Source organism: Onychostoma macrolepis, chromosome 06 (assembly GCF_012432095.1).
Source record: "Onychostoma macrolepis isolate SWU-2019 chromosome 06, ASM1243209v1, whole genome shotgun sequence".
NCBI classification, from domain to species: Eukaryota; Metazoa; Chordata; class Actinopteri; order Cypriniformes; family Cyprinidae; genus Onychostoma; species Onychostoma macrolepis.
Window position 1 is genome coordinate 9,242,360 of NC_081160.1, and position 21,176 is coordinate 9,263,535.

At 37.2% G+C, this 21,176-nt stretch overlaps 2 protein-coding genes across 3 annotated transcripts in view; one reads left to right on the top strand and one right to left on the bottom strand.

The window, feature by feature from the left end:
* asic4b (acid-sensing (proton-gated) ion channel family member 4b) overlaps positions 1-8,061 on the top strand; it is a 69,665-nt gene extending 61,604 nt beyond the window's left edge. For both annotated transcript variants that reach the window (XM_058779757.1, XM_058779758.1), the window contains 8 exons: positions 3,246-3,373; positions 3,627-3,780; positions 4,058-4,111; positions 5,312-5,465; positions 5,993-6,084; positions 7,458-7,537; positions 7,650-7,829; positions 7,924-8,061. In XM_058779757.1, coding sequence (XP_058635740.1) covers positions 3,246-3,373; positions 3,627-3,780; positions 4,058-4,111; positions 5,312-5,465; positions 5,993-6,084; positions 7,458-7,537; positions 7,650-7,829; positions 7,924-8,025 — 944 coding nt within the window. In that variant the 3' untranslated portion in view covers positions 8,026-8,061. The remainder of the gene's footprint in view (positions 1-3,245; positions 3,374-3,626; positions 3,781-4,057; positions 4,112-5,311; positions 5,466-5,992; positions 6,085-7,457; positions 7,538-7,649; positions 7,830-7,923) is intronic.
* Positions 8,062-9,158: 1,097 nt separating this feature from the next.
* chpfb (chondroitin polymerizing factor b) lies at positions 9,159-20,421 on the bottom strand. Its single transcript, XM_058779755.1, has 4 exons — positions 20,050-20,421; positions 17,762-18,329; positions 14,442-14,624; positions 9,159-12,855 (listed from the first exon to the last, which is right to left on the bottom strand). Exons 1-4 carry the CDS (start codon positions 20,349-20,351, stop codon positions 11,593-11,595), a joined length of 2,316 nt encoding a protein of 771 aa, XP_058635738.1. The 5' UTR covers positions 20,352-20,421; the 3' UTR covers positions 9,159-11,592.
* Positions 20,422-21,176: the final 755 nt, after the last annotated feature.

A 21,176-nucleotide genomic window follows, 5' to 3' on the forward strand; every position in this document is an offset into this window, starting at 1 on the left:
GTGAGCGCAGAGAGGAGAGATTCATGTTCTCCCAATGAGAACAATCCGTCCCCATGAGCGTGGTTTCCGTGTGGGATTTCCCAAAGCAGGAAACGCACTCACTGTGGCCATCATCAGCATGCAGGGGGGACCTGCACATGCTGCAATAACAGTGCGGCATTTGAAACAACGCCAATTTGCTCTTTTAGAATGCTCTTTTAGAGTCATCGCCGGATGGCGGCAGGGAAGTGGGACCACTGCAGCTACGACACTGAAGACAGCGGATCAGCCGAGCAGAGAGAGGTCACTGGATCCATTGCGAGGCATGTCAACAATGAGCGGGCTTCTCCCTCTGAATTATATTTAGAAATTTGGGATTTGGTAGGGACACTTATGCTTAATTCATTTAATTTTGCAATTGAACATGGGGTATTTCATAGAGATCAAAAAACATCACTGATTTCATTACTTCTTAAAAAAGGGAAAGAGCCATTAGATTGTTCCAGCTACAGACCGATTTCGCTTATCCCATGTGATCTAAAAATCTATGCTAAAGTTTTTGCTTCTCGTATGGAGAAGGTAATTCATAGTCTGATCAAGGAGGACCAAACTGGTTTCATCAAGGGGCGCAATGCATCTGACAATATACGTCGACTCTTTCATATTCTTGACTTTGCAGACTCCCACCCGACCCCTTGTGCGGTCTTTTCACTTGATGCAGAAAAGCCTTTGACAGGCTAGAGTGGAATTATATGTGGGCAGTTCTGCAATGTTTCGCTTCGTGAACACTTCATTTCTATGATCAAGACATTATACCACTCACCTGCAGCATCAGTCATAACTGGTAATATTATTTCCCCGTTCCTTTGCAGCGGGGAACAAGGCAGGGATGTCCGCTTTCCCCTTATTGTTTTGTCTATCTCTTGAACCCTTAGCACAAGCCATCAGGAAATCTGAAGTATCGATTAAGATTCATGATCATAATCATAGTATTTTGTTATACTCTGATGATATTATTCTATATTTAGACCACTTTGATGTTTCAGTCTCTAGTATAATTAAGGAATTTGATAATTTTAGTAGCTTATCAGGATATAAAATAAATTGGAGCAAATCTGCTTTAATGCCAATTAACAATGTTAAAGTTAATTATTCTATTCCGTCATTTATCCCTATTAAGGAATCTTTCATCTATTTGGGCATTACCATATATAAAAACATTCATAAGATTGCCAGAGACAATTTTAATAATATTTTAGTTAAGGTCAAAAATGACATTCAAAGATGGAAGAATCTTAAAGTCTCTCACCAAGGAAGAATCTCCACTGTTAAGATGAATTTGTTACCTCGATTAAATTTTTTTCTCTCTATGCTACCACTTTCTCCCCCTCCAGGTTACTTTAAGGAGATCAACTCCATAATTTCTAAATTTATCTGGAATGATAAATGCCCCAGAATTAAACTTACAACATTACAACATCCTAATAGTGCAGGAGGACTGGCTGTACCAAATTTTGAACTGTATTATTGGTCGTTCCAGCTTAAGGCTCTTCATAATTGGGTTGATCCTCAATCTACAGTTTCTTGGAGAGTGATTGAAGCTGACAAGGTTAAACCAAATAGACTCCAAGATATTTTATTTACTGGCACAGGGAAAAAAAGGGGATAATTATAAATTTGGTCCGGTTGTGGCCAACTCTATTAAAATCTGGAAAACGGTGGAACGTCGGATAGGAGGAACCTTCAAATTTTCTAACAGTACACCTTTATGGCACAATTTTAATTTTGTATGTGGAAATCGTCCATTTCTCCAAACCTCTTGGTCCTCTTTAGGTTTAAACATGTGCGGTGATATACAGTATATGATAACCAGGGCCTATGTTCATTTCAGACATTAAGAACCAAATTTTGTCTACCAGCATCCGCATATTTTGTCTTTCTTCAATTACGTTCTGCTCTCAAAGCGTATGGCATTCCTTGGTCTTTTCCCATTTCCTCTCATCCTATGCAGGACTGGATTGCACCATCTGCTGGTCGGCCATCTGTTTCTTTAATATATAATAAGATTATTGATTGCATTACAAAACCTCTTTCTATTAAAACTATTTGGAATAGGGAATTATCTGACCTTAATTTATCTGTCGACTGGGAGAGAGTGTGGTCTAATCTCAGTTTAACATCTAAAAATCTGGCTCATCGTCTTATTCACTTCAAAGTCATTCATAGAGCATACACAACTCCTTACAAAAGATTTAAAATGAAACTACAACCAAATCTCAACTGCCATATATGTAATACTACATCATCAGGTACTTTTCAGCATATGTTTTGGGAATGTCCTGTCGTCATCAGTCTATGGACACATGTAAACCTGGTTTTATCATCCTTACTGCATATTGATTGGTCTGTTAATCCAAGTTTGTGTCTTCTTAATGATGATTCTGGTCTCTGTATAAGTTCAGTAAAAAAGAGAATGTTGTTTGCTGGTTTTACAGCTGCAAAGAAGACAATAATACAAAACTGGTTTACACCGCACATGTGTGGAAAAATATATTGGATCTGTAGCCTCCTGCAAATAGTGACTTGTGAATGTACAACAGCACGAATCAATGGGGCCAAGCCTTCTACCATTGATGCTTGGCAGTGCTTTCTCTTTGATATACGTGACTGTATAAAGGAGTGACTTTTGTGTTTTTCTTGTCCTTCCCTCTCTCCCTCCCTTTGACTGTACTTTGAGATATTGAGTATGTGTCTGTTGTTGTTGTTGTATTTTTTTTTTTATTTATTTTTATTATTATTTTGGATGTTATGTATGAAAAATACAAAATGTTGATAACAAAAAAACAATGAGATCTGCAGATCAGCGGAGAATGCCGTTGTCGCTGAAGGAGAAGAAATCACAGGATCCTGTTAAAACACCCGCTTATATAGCCAGATGGTCCCACCCGTTCTGGCAGGTTCTGGCGGGCTTCATAGCTATAGGCTCGTGCAGCACCGCTGCTGAGCTATTGTTTCATTTTTAAGTTACTGTACGAACCAATAGCCATGCTGTTACACTGCATTATTTAAAAAAGGCTTCAGGTAAGGATAAAAAAGGACTTTTTCCCATAGTGTCTTAGCAGATGCAGTACGGGTGAAGTATCGATAGGGAACTGTATTATACTGTATATATATTTACTCAGACAGATTTACATCAATTCACCTTCAAAAGTGCAAAAAAATATAACGTCAAGATTTTTTTACCCATACAATCTGTCCATTTTCAGATGAGACAACACTGGAGGCAGGTATTCGGGTTCAGATTCATAGTCAGAACGAACCCCCGTACATCCACCAGCTGGGCTTTGGGGTCTCTCCAGGATTCCAGACATTTGTTTCCTGTCAGGAACAGAGGGTAGGTTTAACTGGGGTAAAAACCACCAAAACCTTTTAAGGTCTGAATGTAACAGCAAGCTGTTCTAAACTCTTGAATTCCAGACATTTTAAATTAGGAACTAATTTACAAAAAGTCAAAAAGATTTCAGGGCTGCCTGGGATATATTTTAATTGAGACTGCATGTGCTAAATATTTCACAGCCATAGGGTGCACTCAGGCAGACAAAGAAGCAGAGACAGACTTTTTCTTTAAATGTCTGCTGTTTCTCTAGCTATCATACTTGCCACAGCCGTGGGGAAACTGTCGGGCTTCATCTGAGCCTGTGATCCCAGGATACGACACCTACAGCGTCAGCGCTTGCAGACTGCACTGTGAGAGCACACAGGTGCAGAGAGAGTGCAACTGCAGGATGGTGCATATGCCAGGTGCGTGCTTTGAGTGGGAGAGTTGTCATAAAAACTGTCTATATCAGTAAGAACAAATATGCCGTGTTGGTACTTGTCACGCCACCACACAGCTCATCTGTAAAATTGTTCTTTAAGCTGCTGACAGATTGGCAGCTGCATCACAGCATTCCTTGTTTCAATGTCGAGTCAGTGACTTTCTTGGAAACCTTTATGGAGCAGACTTCTGTAAACAATCTACAAGCTCTCTTACTGATGTGTTGGTTCAATTTTTTACACATCAAATATCTCTCTACAGGCAATGCTGATATCTGCACACCCAGTAAAATCAAGTGTGTTGACAAGGCTTTAGGTAAGATCATCACAGACACATCTTAAACACATAAATACTGATGCTGATTGATTATCTCAAGTGATTATAAAGTTTAAAGGGATAATTCACCCAAAAATGAAAATTCCGTCAGTGTACATGGTAAGTAAATATTTTATTTACTTACTTTCATGTTGTTATAGACCTGTAATTTGTATGAATTTCCTTCTTCTGTGGAGGATATTTTGAAGAGCAGCTTTTTCCAAGCTATGAAAGTCAGTGCGGTCCAAATCAAAACTGTAACATTTCAACTTTCATTGTATGGACAAAAAAACAAAAAAACACTTTTTTCAATATATTTTTATGTGTACTTCACTACTATCCGTACTTGATCAAAATACTCAGACGTTTGCTCAGTTACATTTACAAGGTAAAAATAATACTTTTTCTTCATTACAAATTCATGTATACTTAAAGGTCACATCCTTAAATCTTTTCCCATTTATTTAAAAATAAACATTTGTATTTTTCTTTATCCAAATGTGATTTTTGAAAGACAAATATAAGTAACTGATGACTAATGTTAAATTTTTTTCAGTGAACTAGTCCTTTCAGACATAGGCTTTGAACTATAGTAATAAGTCAAGTGTGAATATGATTTAAGAATAGCATTGATTATTCATTTAAAAATCATTATATTCAAATGTCAAACCACTGTAAAAACGTAATTGAAAACATATAGGTGACAGGTTTCAGGATACTGGATTTAGTTTAACACCTGCTGTGAGTTTTACATACAGTTTTCAGAACAATAGGAAAATAATGATTTTTGACATTTCTTTATGGAGTTTGATGGAGTTTTTTTTCATCAAAAATGCTAAAATTGAAAACGAAAAATCTGTGCGTCTTGTTTTCTCAATTTAACCTCAATTTAATGATAAGAAAATTGTTTATTTTTTAACTTTTGAATACTTACTATGTGGATACTTGAGTAACATTTTTGACATATTTCACACCCCTAGTAAATAATGAATAATCAGTCAATAATTATGATTTTTAAACAGTGATTATTTACAATTGCTGATTTAAAGTAACTGAGGTTTTAAAAACTCCCTTTTGTATTTAAAACTATTGAACAACACTGAGAGCTTGATTATTGATGGTAACAACAACACCATTTATTGCAGTTCCTGTCCTCAGCAAATATAATTCATCAATATTTCCTGTACACTTCTTTTGCAGCTTTACTCCAGAAGAGCACAGGTGACTCATGCCCCTGCGAGACACCCTGTAATTTGACTCGGTATGGAAAAGAGCTCTCTATGGTTAAAATCCCCAGCAGGGGCTCTGCTCGCTACCTTTCTCGCAAATACCAGAAATCGGAGGAATATATCAGGTAAGTCTAATGCATAAACAGCCACACATACACACAGTCTCATGGGGTAGTTTTCATTCTGCTGCTGAACATATTGAACATTATAGTTTGTACCCTCGGACAGACCAGAGAGGAAACAAACCCAATAGTTTTTTCATTGGAAGCTAAATGTGCTTCTGCAAGGATACCTGCCCAGCATTTTTTTAAATTTATTATTTATTTTTTTGCAAAACATGCTTCTCTCACAAATTCTATCAGCCTTTTCTAGCAGGATTTCTATTGTCCAAACTGAGGCTCGTTTCTGTCAGTTATATAATGGGATGAAAAATGTAATTGTGGTCTTCCATTCATTGGCTCAGTAATAGAAAAAAAAACTATTTTAATAGACTGCTCTATAATGACATTCTGTGGTTTCTACTAATTATTATTTTTTAACCATTTTGTAGTGCTAATCCTTTTCTTTCCTTAATACAAAAAATAATGGGCTCATTTCCATACTGTTTCCCTGCAGGAAATTAAACATTTTTATTAAACTTTTCATTGTGCAGAGACAACTTTCTCATCTTGGATATTTTCTTTGAGGCTCTTAACTATGAGACAATAGAACAGAAGAAAGCGTACGACATCGCTGGTCTGTTAGGTAGGTTTACAATCCCCACACACTATAAACATCTGTACTGCAACTGTTATGGTCATCAAGTGCGGCATATCCACCTTCTCAAAGATTATTAAAGGGATGGTTCACCCAGAAATGAAAATTGGGTCATTTTAAACCTGTTTGACTCACTTTCCAATAGGCAACAAAAGAGAAGATGTTCATGTTTTTGTTCAAATAGCTGGTCCCCATTGACTTGCATAGTGTTTTTTTTTTCCATACTGTGGAAGTCAATGGGGACCAGCTACTGAAGGCGAACTATCCCTTTAACATTCAGAAAGAAATTCATACTAGGTTGCACTTGGAGACAAGATGTCCAATAAATGCCACATGTTCAAATTTTTTGTGCAGCATTGAACAGACGTTGAAGCCCTTTTTTGTGAATTTTATCGTCATAAAACTATATACTGGGATATAGTTTTGTCATCCTGACATGATTCTTTGGGACATCATTTTCATTATCACATGCATTGGGAGTGAAAATGGTTTGGCATTTTTTAATGGATGTCAATGGAGGACAGGCTTCAATATGCTGAGTTCAGCATGCTGATCATATTATTAAACTGATGAGAAATATAATAGTGTGCTTTTGATAATCTTGTTCATTTCTGATGTTGCTGTTTTGGCTAGTAGAAATTCTTAATAGCCAGTAACTTAAAGGGTTAGTTCACCCAAAAATTCTGTCATTAATTACTCCCCTCATGTCATTCCAAACCCATAAGACCTTCGTTCATCTTCGGAACACAAATTGAGAAATTTTTGATGAAATCCGAGAGCTTTCTGACCCTGCATAGACACCAATGCAACTGAAACGTTTAAGGCCCAGAAAGGTAGTAAGGACATTGTTAAAATAGTCCATGACATCAGTGGTTCAACCATAATTTTATGAAGCAACGAGATCAGAGGAATGAACATGCATGGGTCGTTATACTCTCGTGAATGTGCATCGAAAACTGACACAGACAAAAAGAAATTCTTGAATAAAGTCGTTATTTTTGTTTTCTTTGTGCACAAAAATTATTCTCGTAGCTTCATAACATTACGGTTGAACCACTGACAACGTCACATGGACTATTTTAACAATGTCCTTACTACATTTCTGGGCTTTGTTTCAGTTGCATTGCTGTCTATGCAGGGTCAGAAAGCTCTCGGATTTCATCAAAAATATCTTAATTTGTATTTCGAAGATGAACGAAGGTCTTATGGGTTTGAAATGGCATGAAGAACATTTAGTAGCCAGGTTGGCTGATGAGTAAAAAAAGTTCATTTTAAACCCAAATTATACAAAAACTAGACAATTAATACAGAAGAAAATACTTAATTTGTTTATGTCATCATTGTTTGGTTTTCATTTCCAGGAGATATTGGTGGACAGATGGGGCTCTTCATTGGGGCCAGTATTCTTACTATACTGGAAATACTTGACTATATCTATGAGGTATCATCAGTTCTTTGTGAAAGGACAGTCCTGTGACATTCACATAAACACACCATCATAATGCACACGATCTCTTGTCGTTTCAGTCTGCTTTTAATCTTTATCTCTGTAGGTGGTCAAATACAAAATCAAGCAACTCCTGAAACCAAAAAAGAGTCAGAAACAACAGAACCAACGGAACTTGATCCAAGAGCAGATCCAGAGAACAAAGAACCTGCGAGAACAGAACCTGAAAGCTCAGCTGGCAGCCGGAACTATAGCTACAGTCAGATTTGAAGAAGTCAAAGTCAAGGTGAGTCAGAGAAACACAGTGATTTTTTTTGATGGCTTATATGCATTGCACCTAATAACTGATGATCTGCATCATGCGATTCGTTTGTTAACAGGCAGCTAATGAAGTGGCTCAACCGCACAGTGCACATCCAACTTCAATATTACCAAATCATCACAATGCACAAGCAGTCGTACAGCAGGACTTTGCTTGTTAAGGGACGCCTCTTCTTTTCTGTATTTATTTTTCATATCACTGGACTTGAAATTGGGATCCTGAATGGACCCTGTACACTGAAATACAAATTTCATTTTTTCCACTTATAAAAGCTACAGCCAAAGCCTAATCCAGGACCTTATGTGAAACCGGCTCAAACCAGTCACACCATCACTGTTCTCATTGTTCAAGTCAATACCAGATGAAGAAACCACACAATGCGTTTCATATGTGCTTTTGTTGATTTTTTTCCATCTGGATGGACCTGAAAGGATCAGATTCGGTCAGAATGTTACATTTCACATAAATTACCTATTTGACAGGACAAATATGAACTAAATGAAAGTTATAAGAGATGAAGCAACCATACAGCTGTTGCTTAGTGCAGAAAAAAGTTGGTTTCTGCTTGATTCTTCCTATGGTAATGTACAGTGCTTGCGCCATTTCACCTTTTCACATTTCTTAATAACATAATGAGACTTCTTAGTAGGAGAACAGCTAAAATATACCACTCGTTTCTATGTGAGTAGGTGTTATGTTCTTTTTCAGTCTTATGTAACTTCTCCATTGCGCTGTAGTCCTTATAATGAAACAGTCTGTCTCTAGATTTGAAACATGGAAAACACCACACTAGAGCACACTGTTTGCTGAAATCATCTCTAGTAAAAAATAAATAAATAAATAAAATAAAAACACAACTAATATTCTTTATATGAATATAAAAAGGTAGAGGTGATATTTATTTTGTATTCAAATACAAGCACATTCAAATACAAACACATTTCAATTTGTAGTAACATTTTGCTGAATATCCCTCTCCTTTTTTATCATTTCATGTCTTGAATAATGTATTGGAGACTGGTCACAAGCCAGAGCCTTCTGATTGAATATGCAGAATTTCCACAATTAAACAGTTTTCATGGAGGAAAAAAAAAATCTGCTTTTACTGCCATCTAGTGGGCCTAATAATAAAACACAAACAGCTATTATGTTTTATCAACACCACTTTGTATGAATTTGTCAAAGTCTGGTGGCTCAATAACAGTGGACATTCAAGGGTAGAAATGTTATATGGAATAATACAATTCTGGAAATTACTGTGGAAGTATTTGGTGAATAAAAGGTTTTTTATTATTATTTTAACAAAATATCTCATGGGTATGATAATGTCTGTAATCCAAGTTGTGAGCAAATAGGTTGTGATCACATAATAATAATAATAATAATTATGAAAATGTACATTGACACACTTTCAACAAATAGAATTAGAGCCTCTTAAGCTCTTCATCTGTAACCATTTCTGTTAGCAGCAGAACGGCACACACTGTAAACATCTGCAGTGTGATGCACTAACTCTATAATCTCATTATAGCATGTCAGTTCCACAGAGCCCAACACCAGGTACTCTGCTCACAAACATCTTTTTGTAAAAAAAAAATTTAAAAGGAAGGAAAAAACAAACAAACCACCTAAACATAATTTTGACATTATAAATATTCTTAAATATTTGGTTTATGTGCAAAACAAAACAAAACTAAAAAAGTGTTTGTGTGTTCATTTGTTTGTTAGTTGCATAGATGAGAAGCATTTCACTGTGAAGGAGCAGATTTAAAGGCACAGATTTTTACATGGACAATATAGTTAGGTTGTCCCAGACAGCCACAGCTCACAGGAAAAGGAAGTGTGGGTGGAATACTGGAATGTATTTCTAACATGGGTGGATTCAGAAAACTGGAATAATGCAAAATACATTGTGGAAATAGCTTTATACATTCGCCCTTTCTGAACTGTCCAGTATTGTTGTAAACATACTTTATCCTCTCTTCCCTCAGCTGCAGACACAATAAAAATGCAAAGCAAATCCTTTCACTACAATTACTGAAAAAAAGCAAAAAACAATCTATTCACATTCTCTTTCTCAGCTCCATCACTATCCCCAAGTATACTTTGTTTTTATGTGAATGTATAGTGTATATTCATAAGCATTCATTTTTCCCTAAAACAGTTTAGCACAAAACCTTCAACAAGACTTCATGGATTCAGTTCAGTTTAAACGTAAATATAATGGATGGATTAAAATGGATACATTTTTAGAATTGGCTTTGGGTGGGGTTTGTGCTGTACTGGTTTGGGGGGAGGGAAACATGCTATGCGTACAGTGTACGTGACATAAATTTAATCATAGATAAGATACATTTTTCCCATATGGATTTAAAAAAAAACTTTTCGGTAAAGCGCTATAAGCCATGAACAAAGTCAACTCACTACAGGGTGAATCCCAACATTACAAACTTCATTTGAAGCTAAAAGTATTTGAAAATCAGACAAAAAGACAAACACATACAACACCTATATAGCGGCTTTAGTGAGGGAATGAATTACAATCCCATGAAGCATACCGAATGACATGAATTAAAAAATATCAATATTCATTAAAAGTTGTTGTTGTTGTTTAATTCAATAGAAACTATATATTTTAAGTTTACTGTAAAATATGTATATATACGCAAATATTTCAGTTTTATGAGAGCATAGAGAGAGGACTCAATGTTAGATTCTCTGATTGGTGGACTTTTCTATACTGCATTATGGGTAATGTAGTTTTTCAGCACAAATTCTGCTGATTCCACATGATTATTTTTAAAATAAGTTCAAATTTGTATAGATGTTTTTTTAAAGGTTTAAAAGTTATCCTCAAAATCGATTTCCCCATGGAGATTATTAAGAGTTTTTACTTAAAGAACTCGGCTGTTGTAGTCTAGTATCTGCATACTGTATGTACACTGGCAGATATTTCTAACCACATTAACTCTGTATGCTTGCCTTGCACATGCACCTTGGATTTTTTGCATTAATTAGTTTGTCCACAAGGTGGCAACACTGGCCCGGGCCATTTGTTTCACAGTCGAAAAAAGGTGAAGACAGATCAACAACAAGAACAACGAACTACTGGAGAAGGGAACAACAACAGATGCCTGCAATGACGAGCGCTTGTGTGAGGGGGTTAAGAGATACCCACAATTCTAGTTTAAGTAATTATAAAGACATTTTTTAGCTGTCAATTTCTGGGGAGAAATAGCACAGACACTGGACAAAGTTAAAACGTGTTCACGCATGCTATCAAATGAAGTATACTTTGAAAGGCTATGGAGTTTGGCTGTACGCATATGCTAGCATCTGTCAGAACTGAAGTATACTATGGGCTTAACTCCACCAGTCTGTAAGGTTAATTACATTTACCAATGAGGAATCCAAAAACGATGGCAATTCATCCTAATGAGGCAGCAACATGAAACGTGCCGCAACACAAAATTCTAAAATTACTCAGAAAAGCACAGTGAAAGAAGTTTTTTGTAGTGCAATTACAGTTGTGAGTCAAGTGCTCACGAAAAAGATGTCTCTAGACATTTCTTGTTGAATGTCACAGAATGTTCCTTTCAGAACATTTCTCTTTGGTTTCAGTAAGATTTTACTAGAGAACTGGTTGACAGATGTTAAAATGGACAAGGAGTGCTGCTAGCGGTCAGCCAGTCTACAGTTACCCCACTGTTGCTTCTTTGGAAGCTCCTCAGGTGCTGTTACCTGGCTCTTGTTCAAATATCAGCATGGCGAGCTGGGAACGTGACCCCTGGCTCTCCAGATTGCTCTGAAGACAGCGGTGGAACACGTCCTCACTAAGCCGAGGATCGCAGGTCCGGTTGCGGTACGCCTGCCGCAAAGCAGGCTCGACGGCACGGAACACGTGCAGCCCCGAATACTGCACAAACACGTCATAAAGATCCAGGTTCTCCAGCAGCTCCTCATTCTCCTGCAAATCCCCAGACATCCGTGTGCGCGAGGACATGTAGTCAGAGTTGTAGAAACACACCTCTTCAAAGATGTATCGGTCAAACTGACCTGCTTCCCTGACCAGGTCTGGTGAAGCCGGAGGAACCTGGTCTGGATAAGCCACACTGGGGTCAAATTCTTGGAAATGGATGGGAAAGAAAACCTGCCAGCCACTGATGGCATTCATACGACAGCGATTCAAGAACTCTGAGTTGAGTACAGTGTCAACGGTGACCAGGAGGAAGAGTGTTTCCACCGGATGCTTCCTAGATACAATATCCAGGATCCGCAGGAGACCCGGACTTTCTGTCTTTATGCTGATCCAAGACACCTTCACGCTGGGATATCTGTGCTCGACAGAAGTGATCTTAGCCTTGACCTCTGCAAAGACGTCATTTGTACTCACTTTTTGGGCCTCGGCGGGTTCGTAGGTGAAGAGGACGTTAAGAACTGCATTCTCACCGTTCTCAAACAAGTTGGAGGAACAGTGATCCAAGAAGCGCAGCGCTGCATGGGAGTCATAACTGGTGAGGGGCAGGAGGACATGGACTCGTGTAGCCTCGGTGACATAAGGCATGGGGATAATCTCTACTTGGCTGAGGGGTCGCACAAGGTGTACACGACGTGCGATAGATTTCTGGTGACCAGACTCAGTCGTGGCCTGGAACTGCAGGTCCAAGGTGTACTCCATCCCTCGTGTATGATCCAAGCGCCTGTAACCGCTCACCAGCCGTGGAGCGCTCAGCTGTACAAAAGGGTTGTATTTTTTGTTGAGCTCTTCAACAGCGACCTTGATGACGTCAGTCACGTCATCACGATCAGCACCATTGAGCTGGCATTTAGGGGCACCGTCCACGCAGGAGAAAAGGTTATCTTCCGTAAAGTAGTCCCAACGGAGTACCTCAAAACGGCTCTTGGGTTCAAAGGGAGGTGTGATGCCGATGGGCCACAAAGCACTCTTGTTTCCATCCGCTGCTAATTCACTGACATTCTTTATCTCAGACTAAAGGTGAAAAGTAAGATTCATGAAAAGCTGACAAAATCCATAAAAACAAACACGACACTGTATCTTTAGGAGAAAAAGCTTGTCACTGGGACAGTACATCTTCATACCTTTCAATAATCTTAAAACGTGCATTTTAGTTTCTTAAGAGTACATATCAGTATATTAAGGTGTAGTGGTTTTCAACCTCAGCAAACTTTCAAGGCGGGTTCAAGATAACAAAACATGTAAAACTTTTAGTAATATATTTCTTCTATATATTTCTTTATAAATGTTTTATTTTCTTTAGAGAACACCATGGTTTTAGAAACCTTGGATATATTGAGGAGGGCTATTTTTAAAAGTGTGGTTCATAGACCTCAAAAAGTCATGTAAAGATTATAATCTTAAAATGTCATCTAGTTATGCTAATTTCTAAAATATTTAGTAATTTTTTTTTTAATTCAATGAACCCTTGCTTATCCAGTAAATAACAAAAGTCATGGGGCCTTTGTATGGAGTTACTTTTGTGTCTTTTTTTATTCAGTCAGACATACTGTGTTTGAAAGCAAAACTAATTATATTGTAATTAAAAAATAAAAAATTACAAATAAAAGTCTTGTTAAGACTAAAGTAATTGATAAAACTCTTTGCATTGCATATTCTCTTTCCTTTATACAGTTCCCACACTTTTCATTACACACCACCACATTTTGCTTTCTGTTCTGCTGTCATTTTTTGCGGGTCTAAAATCTGTTGAAAAGTTTTGCTTTCAAGTTGAAGTGAGTGAAACAGCATCTCAGTGGGCAGTAACTATGCACCAGAATCAAAGACCCGTTTCTATTGATCACTCTCGCTTTGTGCAATAATTAGGCCACACCCACTGCAAAGTCCCAGACAGAGAGCGAGGTTGTGGCGTAAAGAACAACACGCCATTGTCTAATGTTATGATCATGATCTTCTTTGGAACACACTTAAATGCCAGTTTCAAAACTTTTCAACTCAGAAGCAAAACTTTTCAACTCACAAATAAAGATTTTAGACCCCCCAAAAATTAAAGCAGAACAGGAAACAAAATATATGGGTGCATAATGAAAAGTGTGGGAACTACATAAAGGAAAGAGAGCGTTTGTTTGCAATGCAGAGTTTTGTTATCAATTACTTTATTTTTGTAATTAAAAAAATCTTAGCAAGAATTAGTTTTAAATTACAATGTAGGCCTAATTAGTTTTGCTCTCAAACACGATATGTTTGATTGCATGAAAAAGGACACAAAAGTAACTCCATACATTTCAATATTGTTGTGAAATGTGGGGGGCATTTGAGTAAAAGAAAAAAAAAGAAAAAATTAAGCACTGCTTTATGGTGGGTTTTAGTGATAAGGTAGAAATATGTACCTGTGAGGGAACTGCCCCAGTGACAAGCTAAAGGTAATGTAGCATGCATTCAAAAAGTATGAATTTAGAAAAAGTACAGATGCTGATTTTGATGGCTTTTGTGAGCAACATTAAAGAAATGTCATGCATGATGTACAAAATAAATAGCTGGGAAAAAAAGCAATGCTAAAGTAAGATATATTGTTGTTGTAGAGAAGTTGAAAATCTAACCTGTAGTTTTTCAATCTCTTCATAGGTCTTCTGCAGTTCTATTTCTGTGAAATGTTTGTGCAGACGATACATAAGTTCTGCACTGGTCACAGGATGAACAGTAAGAGCATTCTGGAATCCATCATTCCCCATTCTGGAAAGGTCCATATTGTTTTCCATTGTAAAATAATTATAATTCAGGCCCTGAGGTAAAGCAAGATTAATATTAGATCAGAATATATTATTTTACATAAATATATTTATATGCATTGTGTTTTTCACATGCCTCAACATTTGGCACTATAACAAGAATGTGGTCATAGTTTCATAGGCAGCACCTCTAGGTTAATTCTGGTCAGCTCTAGTCAGCAGACCTTTGCAATTTGCAGTAATGCTGTTTAATGTCTTGTTGTAACCATGCTAATTAACTGCACAAATCGCAGCAGGTCTGCAGCTGGCCTGCCGAGAACAGGAAGTCATTTACTTTGTGGCTCAGCAGCAGAAGAAGTACATCATTCCATTAAAGTAATCCTGGTTTCTGGACGCTCACTTGTTTTATGCTGGATCCAAACAGCATGTTCAGGTCTGTGTGAATTACTAATGCTTTATGTTCAGGTCACTGCTTTTTACGTCAATGTTCAAAAGGTCTAAATTTGAACAACTAGACTGTCCTAAACACAGTCTAATGATATGTTGCCTCCACATGAGACTGATAGCTCACCTAATGAGAGCCAGTGATTTTGGTTTCTCTGTGGATCGTAGAAGAAATCATTATTTTGGATATTATTTCCACTTGCAGCAATAATTATTTATACATTTATTAATATTATTACGGGTTTTTTTTTTTTGTTTACAGTTTTACAGAGATAAACATTTAGCTGTATCTTCTTCCAATCCATAATGTTCCCCTTAAACCAGTTAAGTGCACGCTGTGTTGATTGTCTACACAACACTAAAACAAACACTAACCGCTAACCTTGGTAGCACATCCTAATAGATACCATTGAACTTAAGTCTGAACTTTTCTTTGACAGGTGACTGCATAATCGAGTTGACCAATGAAAGCTATACTGTGGGTTGGGGTTTATGTTTAACTGTTTTGCTTCTAAAAATGTAAAACCACTAATTGATTTCTGCAAATATTAAATAGTTATATATATATATATATATATATATATATATATATATATATATATTATGAAATCATGTAATGTCGTTTTAATTAGTCTGAATCTATTAACTTATAATGCATTAAATTATTTAGGTTTTCTTGAAATAAAAATAGCTATTCAAAAATTGTTTGAAAAGTTGAAAACAACAACAACAACATTTCTGTATCTGATATCTTTGTATCATTTCTGACTGCATTTACAGTAGAACTAAAGCACGGTCATATTTTTGTGTCCCTGTAACATGAATCCTCCGTCAATGGGTTACAGATGTATTTTGTATGAGACCTATGCTACCATTCAAAAGTGTGGGGCCAGAAAGATTTTTTTAATGTTTTTTAAAGAAGCCTCTTATGCTCACAAGTCTGCTTTTATTTGATCAGAAATATGACGGAAGTTTCAGAGGCAGTGTGTAAACGTGATTAACACAACGTGATGTCGTATTTATTTTTCAGCATACGAAAATTTTGTGTGCAATGGCCTTAAGTCATGCAGAAAACCTGAATCAAATCAGATCAGGCAATTAAGCCTTTCCATCACCTCTATGTCAAAGCACTTAAATAAACCAGCAGCCATCACTCATGTTTAATCCCATTGAACACATCAACTCACAAACTATAGCTTGTCACACTTACACCATTTGACCAAGCACATATACTATTCAATACTGTCTCTGGTGCAGATTATGTGCAATACATGTTTTGAACATATGCAGAACATTTTCACATGACTGTGAGCTTGTTTGAGTATATCAATGTACCTGCCTCAGAATTTTCAAAATACTGTAAACTATTGATTATTTGGCCTCCCTGTTGCATTGAGCCCCTCAATATATAACAGCACACCCTCTCAATAAAGCATGGACCCTTGGGTAATGTGGTTTCCTGTCGAAACTAGAGTGAAAAATGTAGTCATTTGTGACCAGCATAAACATTGCCAACTAAGGGAAACCAGCAACATGAAAAGTCCACTTTATCAACACGAGCCTGTTTTTAGAGTTTTCCAGGATGATCTGTACATAGTTCAGGCTCTGAGCCCCCCAGTCCTCCCTCCTTTCAGCTTATTTCGGTACACAGCTTTCTCAGCCACATTTGCCCTGGGATAGATACTATTTTAGCTTGTGCCTAATTGGAATCTCATGATATGAGAAATGTAACTGCCTGGGTGATTACAGAGAATAAGCAGATGCAGAACTGATCCTGTTGAAAAATCTGTGTTGAGATTTAGTGTATTTCTTTAAGAATGACCAACAAGAATGAACAAAACAGAAAAAGTTACAGGAATAGTTCACCCAAAATATTATGTGTTATGTGGAACTTAATTTCCATCCATACATTTTCCAAAACTGCTTGTCCTATGCTGGAGCCTATTCCAGTGTCTCGGGCTGAAAATGTAATATGCTGGGGATTTAGTTTCAATATAGTTAAAGGACTAGTTCATCAAAAAAAAAAAATGTAAATGCTGAAAATTCACTCACCCTCAGGCCATCCAAGATGTAGATGAGTTTGTTTCTTCATAAGAACAGATTTAAGAGTTCAAACAGCTGATAAAAACATCAAAAATCCACGAGTAATCCACATAACAACAGGCGATGGAAACATTATTACAGATTATGGATGCTATTACGGTATTTTGGCCAGAAGCAACAGTTTAAAGTTAAAATCGCTTAATGATGGATATTTCTTCCAAACACTCAGCTTTTCACTTCACAAGACATTAATTGATGTACCGGAGTTGTGTGAATTACTTGTGGATTATTGTGATGTTTTTAGCAGCTGACGGCACCCATTCACTGCAGATGGTAATGCTAAATTTCAGCAAATCTCTTCCAATGAAGAAACAAGCTCATTTACCTCTTGGATGACCGGAGTGTCAGTAATTTTTCAGCAAATTTTCATTATGGGTTAGCTATTATTTTAATAAAATTGAAAGCTGTTTAAAAAATAAACAATGAAAACAGAATCGATTGTTTTCAAGACTAGAAGGGATTAAAAAATTCTGTCATCATTTACTCAGCCTTATGTTATGTATGTCTAATATATCTGCCTTTGTGTTCCACAGAAGTATGAGGATGAATAAATGATGACAGAATTTTTTATTCTAAATGCTCATGAAAATATTGCATAGATGTCATAACCCAAATTCAAGTCCCAGTTAATCATTACCTCTTACCTCATATTCCTCCACACAGCTCATGCCAGCATAATCAATGATACAGCGACCGAGCCACTCGTCAGGTCTGATGCTTACAATGTCAGTCCTGCACTGCTCCAAGAAAGGCTGGAGCTTCAGAAGTAGAGCACGGGATAGCAGAAATCCTGGTCCACTGTGACAGTACCTCCCCTGGGTTTCACCTCCAATGAACTCTCCAGGGTGGCCCATGTAAAGCTGAAGGTCCATGCTCAGGTGGCTTACTAAGGTCTTCAGCCTTTCCGGCTGGGTGTAGGTTTCATCCTGGACGAAGAAGAACCAATCGTAATCAGCAATGTGATGCTCTAGAAGATATCGGACAGATTGGAACATGTTTGGAACTGGACGCTCGTCACCATGGGCCACCACAAAGAGTCCATTAGGGAGTTTACGATTGCGAGTGCCTGTAAAGAAGATGAGCCGGCCATCCAGGTGGTGGTTAAGGGTCCGGTTGATGGCCACAGCTAAAGTGCTTATGGTGGTTTTGGAGGTAAATACTGAGACAAAGAGACGTTCACGAATTCCAAGTTCTGTGCTGGCATACTTGGCTCTAAAGAGAGAAAGATTGAGGATAAAATAATAACATGAAGAGTAAAGAAATCACAGCAGAGTTGCATTAGGAAGACACAGGCACAGCTGGGTTTGATGTGTCAGTTGGTTAAATAAACCAACCCGACCATTTATAACATACCACACACACCAAAATAGGCAGCAGTTGTGTCATTATTTACCCATGTCATTTAAAACTGCCAATTTTTCCCATGAAACCCAAAATAATTTTCATGCAGTTCTTTCCAAATGACAGTTCGTAGTGATAGGACAAACCAAAAGCTGAAACCATATGATATAGCCCTTATGAAAAATAAATATACTAAAATGTATTTGAAATACATTTATTTCATGCTATGTCTACTACAAATACATTTATGTACTTAATAAAAATATCCTTCAGTTGTAATTTTAGTATACTAAACTGGTATATCTAAATTCTGCTAAATTAGAACAAATAATTTTGTACTTAGTGCACTTTCATTTTGTGGAAGTAGTGCTGAAGTTCAACTAAAGTTATACTAAGTATATTTGATTGTGCTAAGGTGGAACTATTGCAAGTATGCTTTGTGTACACAAGAAAATTTTGGCCAAAGTTATTCAAAGAAAATGATCTGCCACAAATCTAATTCTCTTTTCCACAAATTTGAATTGCCATTTTGTGTTCAGTTGAGACACACATGAGAAAAGATTTTTTTGGCATCCATGACCCTCAGTGTGAACCCAACTAGATTTCAGGAGATTAGTTATTGATTTCCCAATTTAATTTTCTTTGTTTCTACATAAAGTTACTGTGCGCCTTCATTGTAGGCTTGAAAACCATGAAGCTTGAACAGCTTTACTCACTATGGACCAAAAAATACTGCATAAAAATTCTCCAAAATTCCTTTTGTTTGTTCCTTTTGTTTTGGCAATATGTCAAAATCTTTGACATATTGCCAAAAAAATGTTGACAGGCAGCTAGGTGTTTATTCCACACAGAATGTATTTTTTCTGGCTTCTGAAACTGCATACGCCATTCTATGTTCTATTCACTCAAACTTCAGATGCCATGTCCCTGTGATGGCTGGCCATTCTTCCAGGACTTTTCCCTGCCAGTGGCCCAAGATGCTAAACTAATACTCCTATAACTTTATTAGTCACCACTTCAAATAAATAAATAAAATTATTATTATTAGATTCTTACGCTACTTACCCACTATTTAATGTTACTGTAACCAAACTATATTTTTGTTTTAGCAGAAACTATAGTTACTATATTACACTTTTTTTTTTTTTTTTTTTAATGGTTTTTGTTTCTGCATGTCTTTATTAAGGACGCTGCTGACTTGTTGACGCTCTCATTGTAGTTCAGATTACTAAACCGCTGATCCATGAGGCCGCATCAGCTTCTAGAGGCCAAGGGGCAAGATCAGAGCCTTTGCTCTTTAAATAGCAATCGCCCTTCTAAAATGTTCCCTCTTTTGTGCATAAAAGACAAACCAGGTAACTTTAGTTTAGCTGCAGACCTCTTGCAGAAAAGCGCAAAGAAAATAAATCTGCTTGAGATGCTGTTTTTATTATTACTACTGTCTGCTATTATTATAATTATCATCATTACATTTTTTTCTTCTTTTGTGTAAACTACTCACAACCATTCATGCACGCTTTAAATACACCCGAGAGACTTCAGTCAGGATGCGCTCTATAGAATCACTGGTGGAGCTCCATGCTACACCTACCTGAAAACTTTCTTTGGAGGACCTTCCTGGGCAGGCTTGTTATAAGGTACTATTCTGGGCTCAAAGTCCTCTTCGACATTTCCGTTGTCAGTTGTGCCAGTGGATATCGAACTAGGTTTACGGGCCCCTTTCGAGCTCCCAGGCTGCCCTATGAGCATCTCGTCGCCGGCTCCCATCCAGTCAGAGTCGCAGGACTCATCCACCCAGGTGACGCTGAGGAGACTCAGAGTGAATCCCAGAGAGATGCCCACAATAATCGGCCCGGTCGGCCTGATGAGAGACACTAACATTGCAATTCTCATGCTTGCAGTCGCTCCTCAGCACAATGAGGAGATGCGTTTAGCAGAACGAGGCTGGGGAATTTCGTCGCTCTCTCTCTTCACACCTATAAAGACAGACGCGACTGTCTCTTTTGCCTTCTGACGTGTCATCGCTCCGGACTCCGCCCTTTACTAACCAGACGTCAGTCAATGCAAATTCTAAGCGCTGATTACTGCCATTCGACAGAGACACGGATGGAGGAGGCGCCATCTGCGGGACCGCGACAAACCTATCATTAACTCCAGCTATAATTTAGGGGTAAAAGCGAATTTGGTCGTTTGCCCTAGGATATTGCGAGGAAACCGCGTTTGACCTGGAAAGTTTATGATCTTTGTCTCACTAGAGGGCGACCATTCTGTTTCAGACTATGAATGTAATTCTACATGTGGACACACACACACACACACACACACACACACACACACACACACACGCAAATACTCTCATTAGGTTTTATTTTAAACATTCAATTAAAAAGAAGAAGAAAATAAATTAGTCTAAAAAAAAAAAAAACTAGTTGAAAAAATGATTGAACGTGGAAAACACAGGCTAATAATACTAATGCATAGCCTATATTATTATATAAAAAGGCCTATGTAAAAAAAAAAAACATAATAATACATACATATATTAACATACATACATGACAGACAATGTGTGTGCATGTTAGTCACCTTGATAGATAGATAGATAGATAGATAGATAGATAGATAGATAGATAGATAGATAGATAGATAGATAGATAGATAGATAGATAGATAGATAGATAGATAGATAGATAGATAGATAGATTTTGTTTAACATTT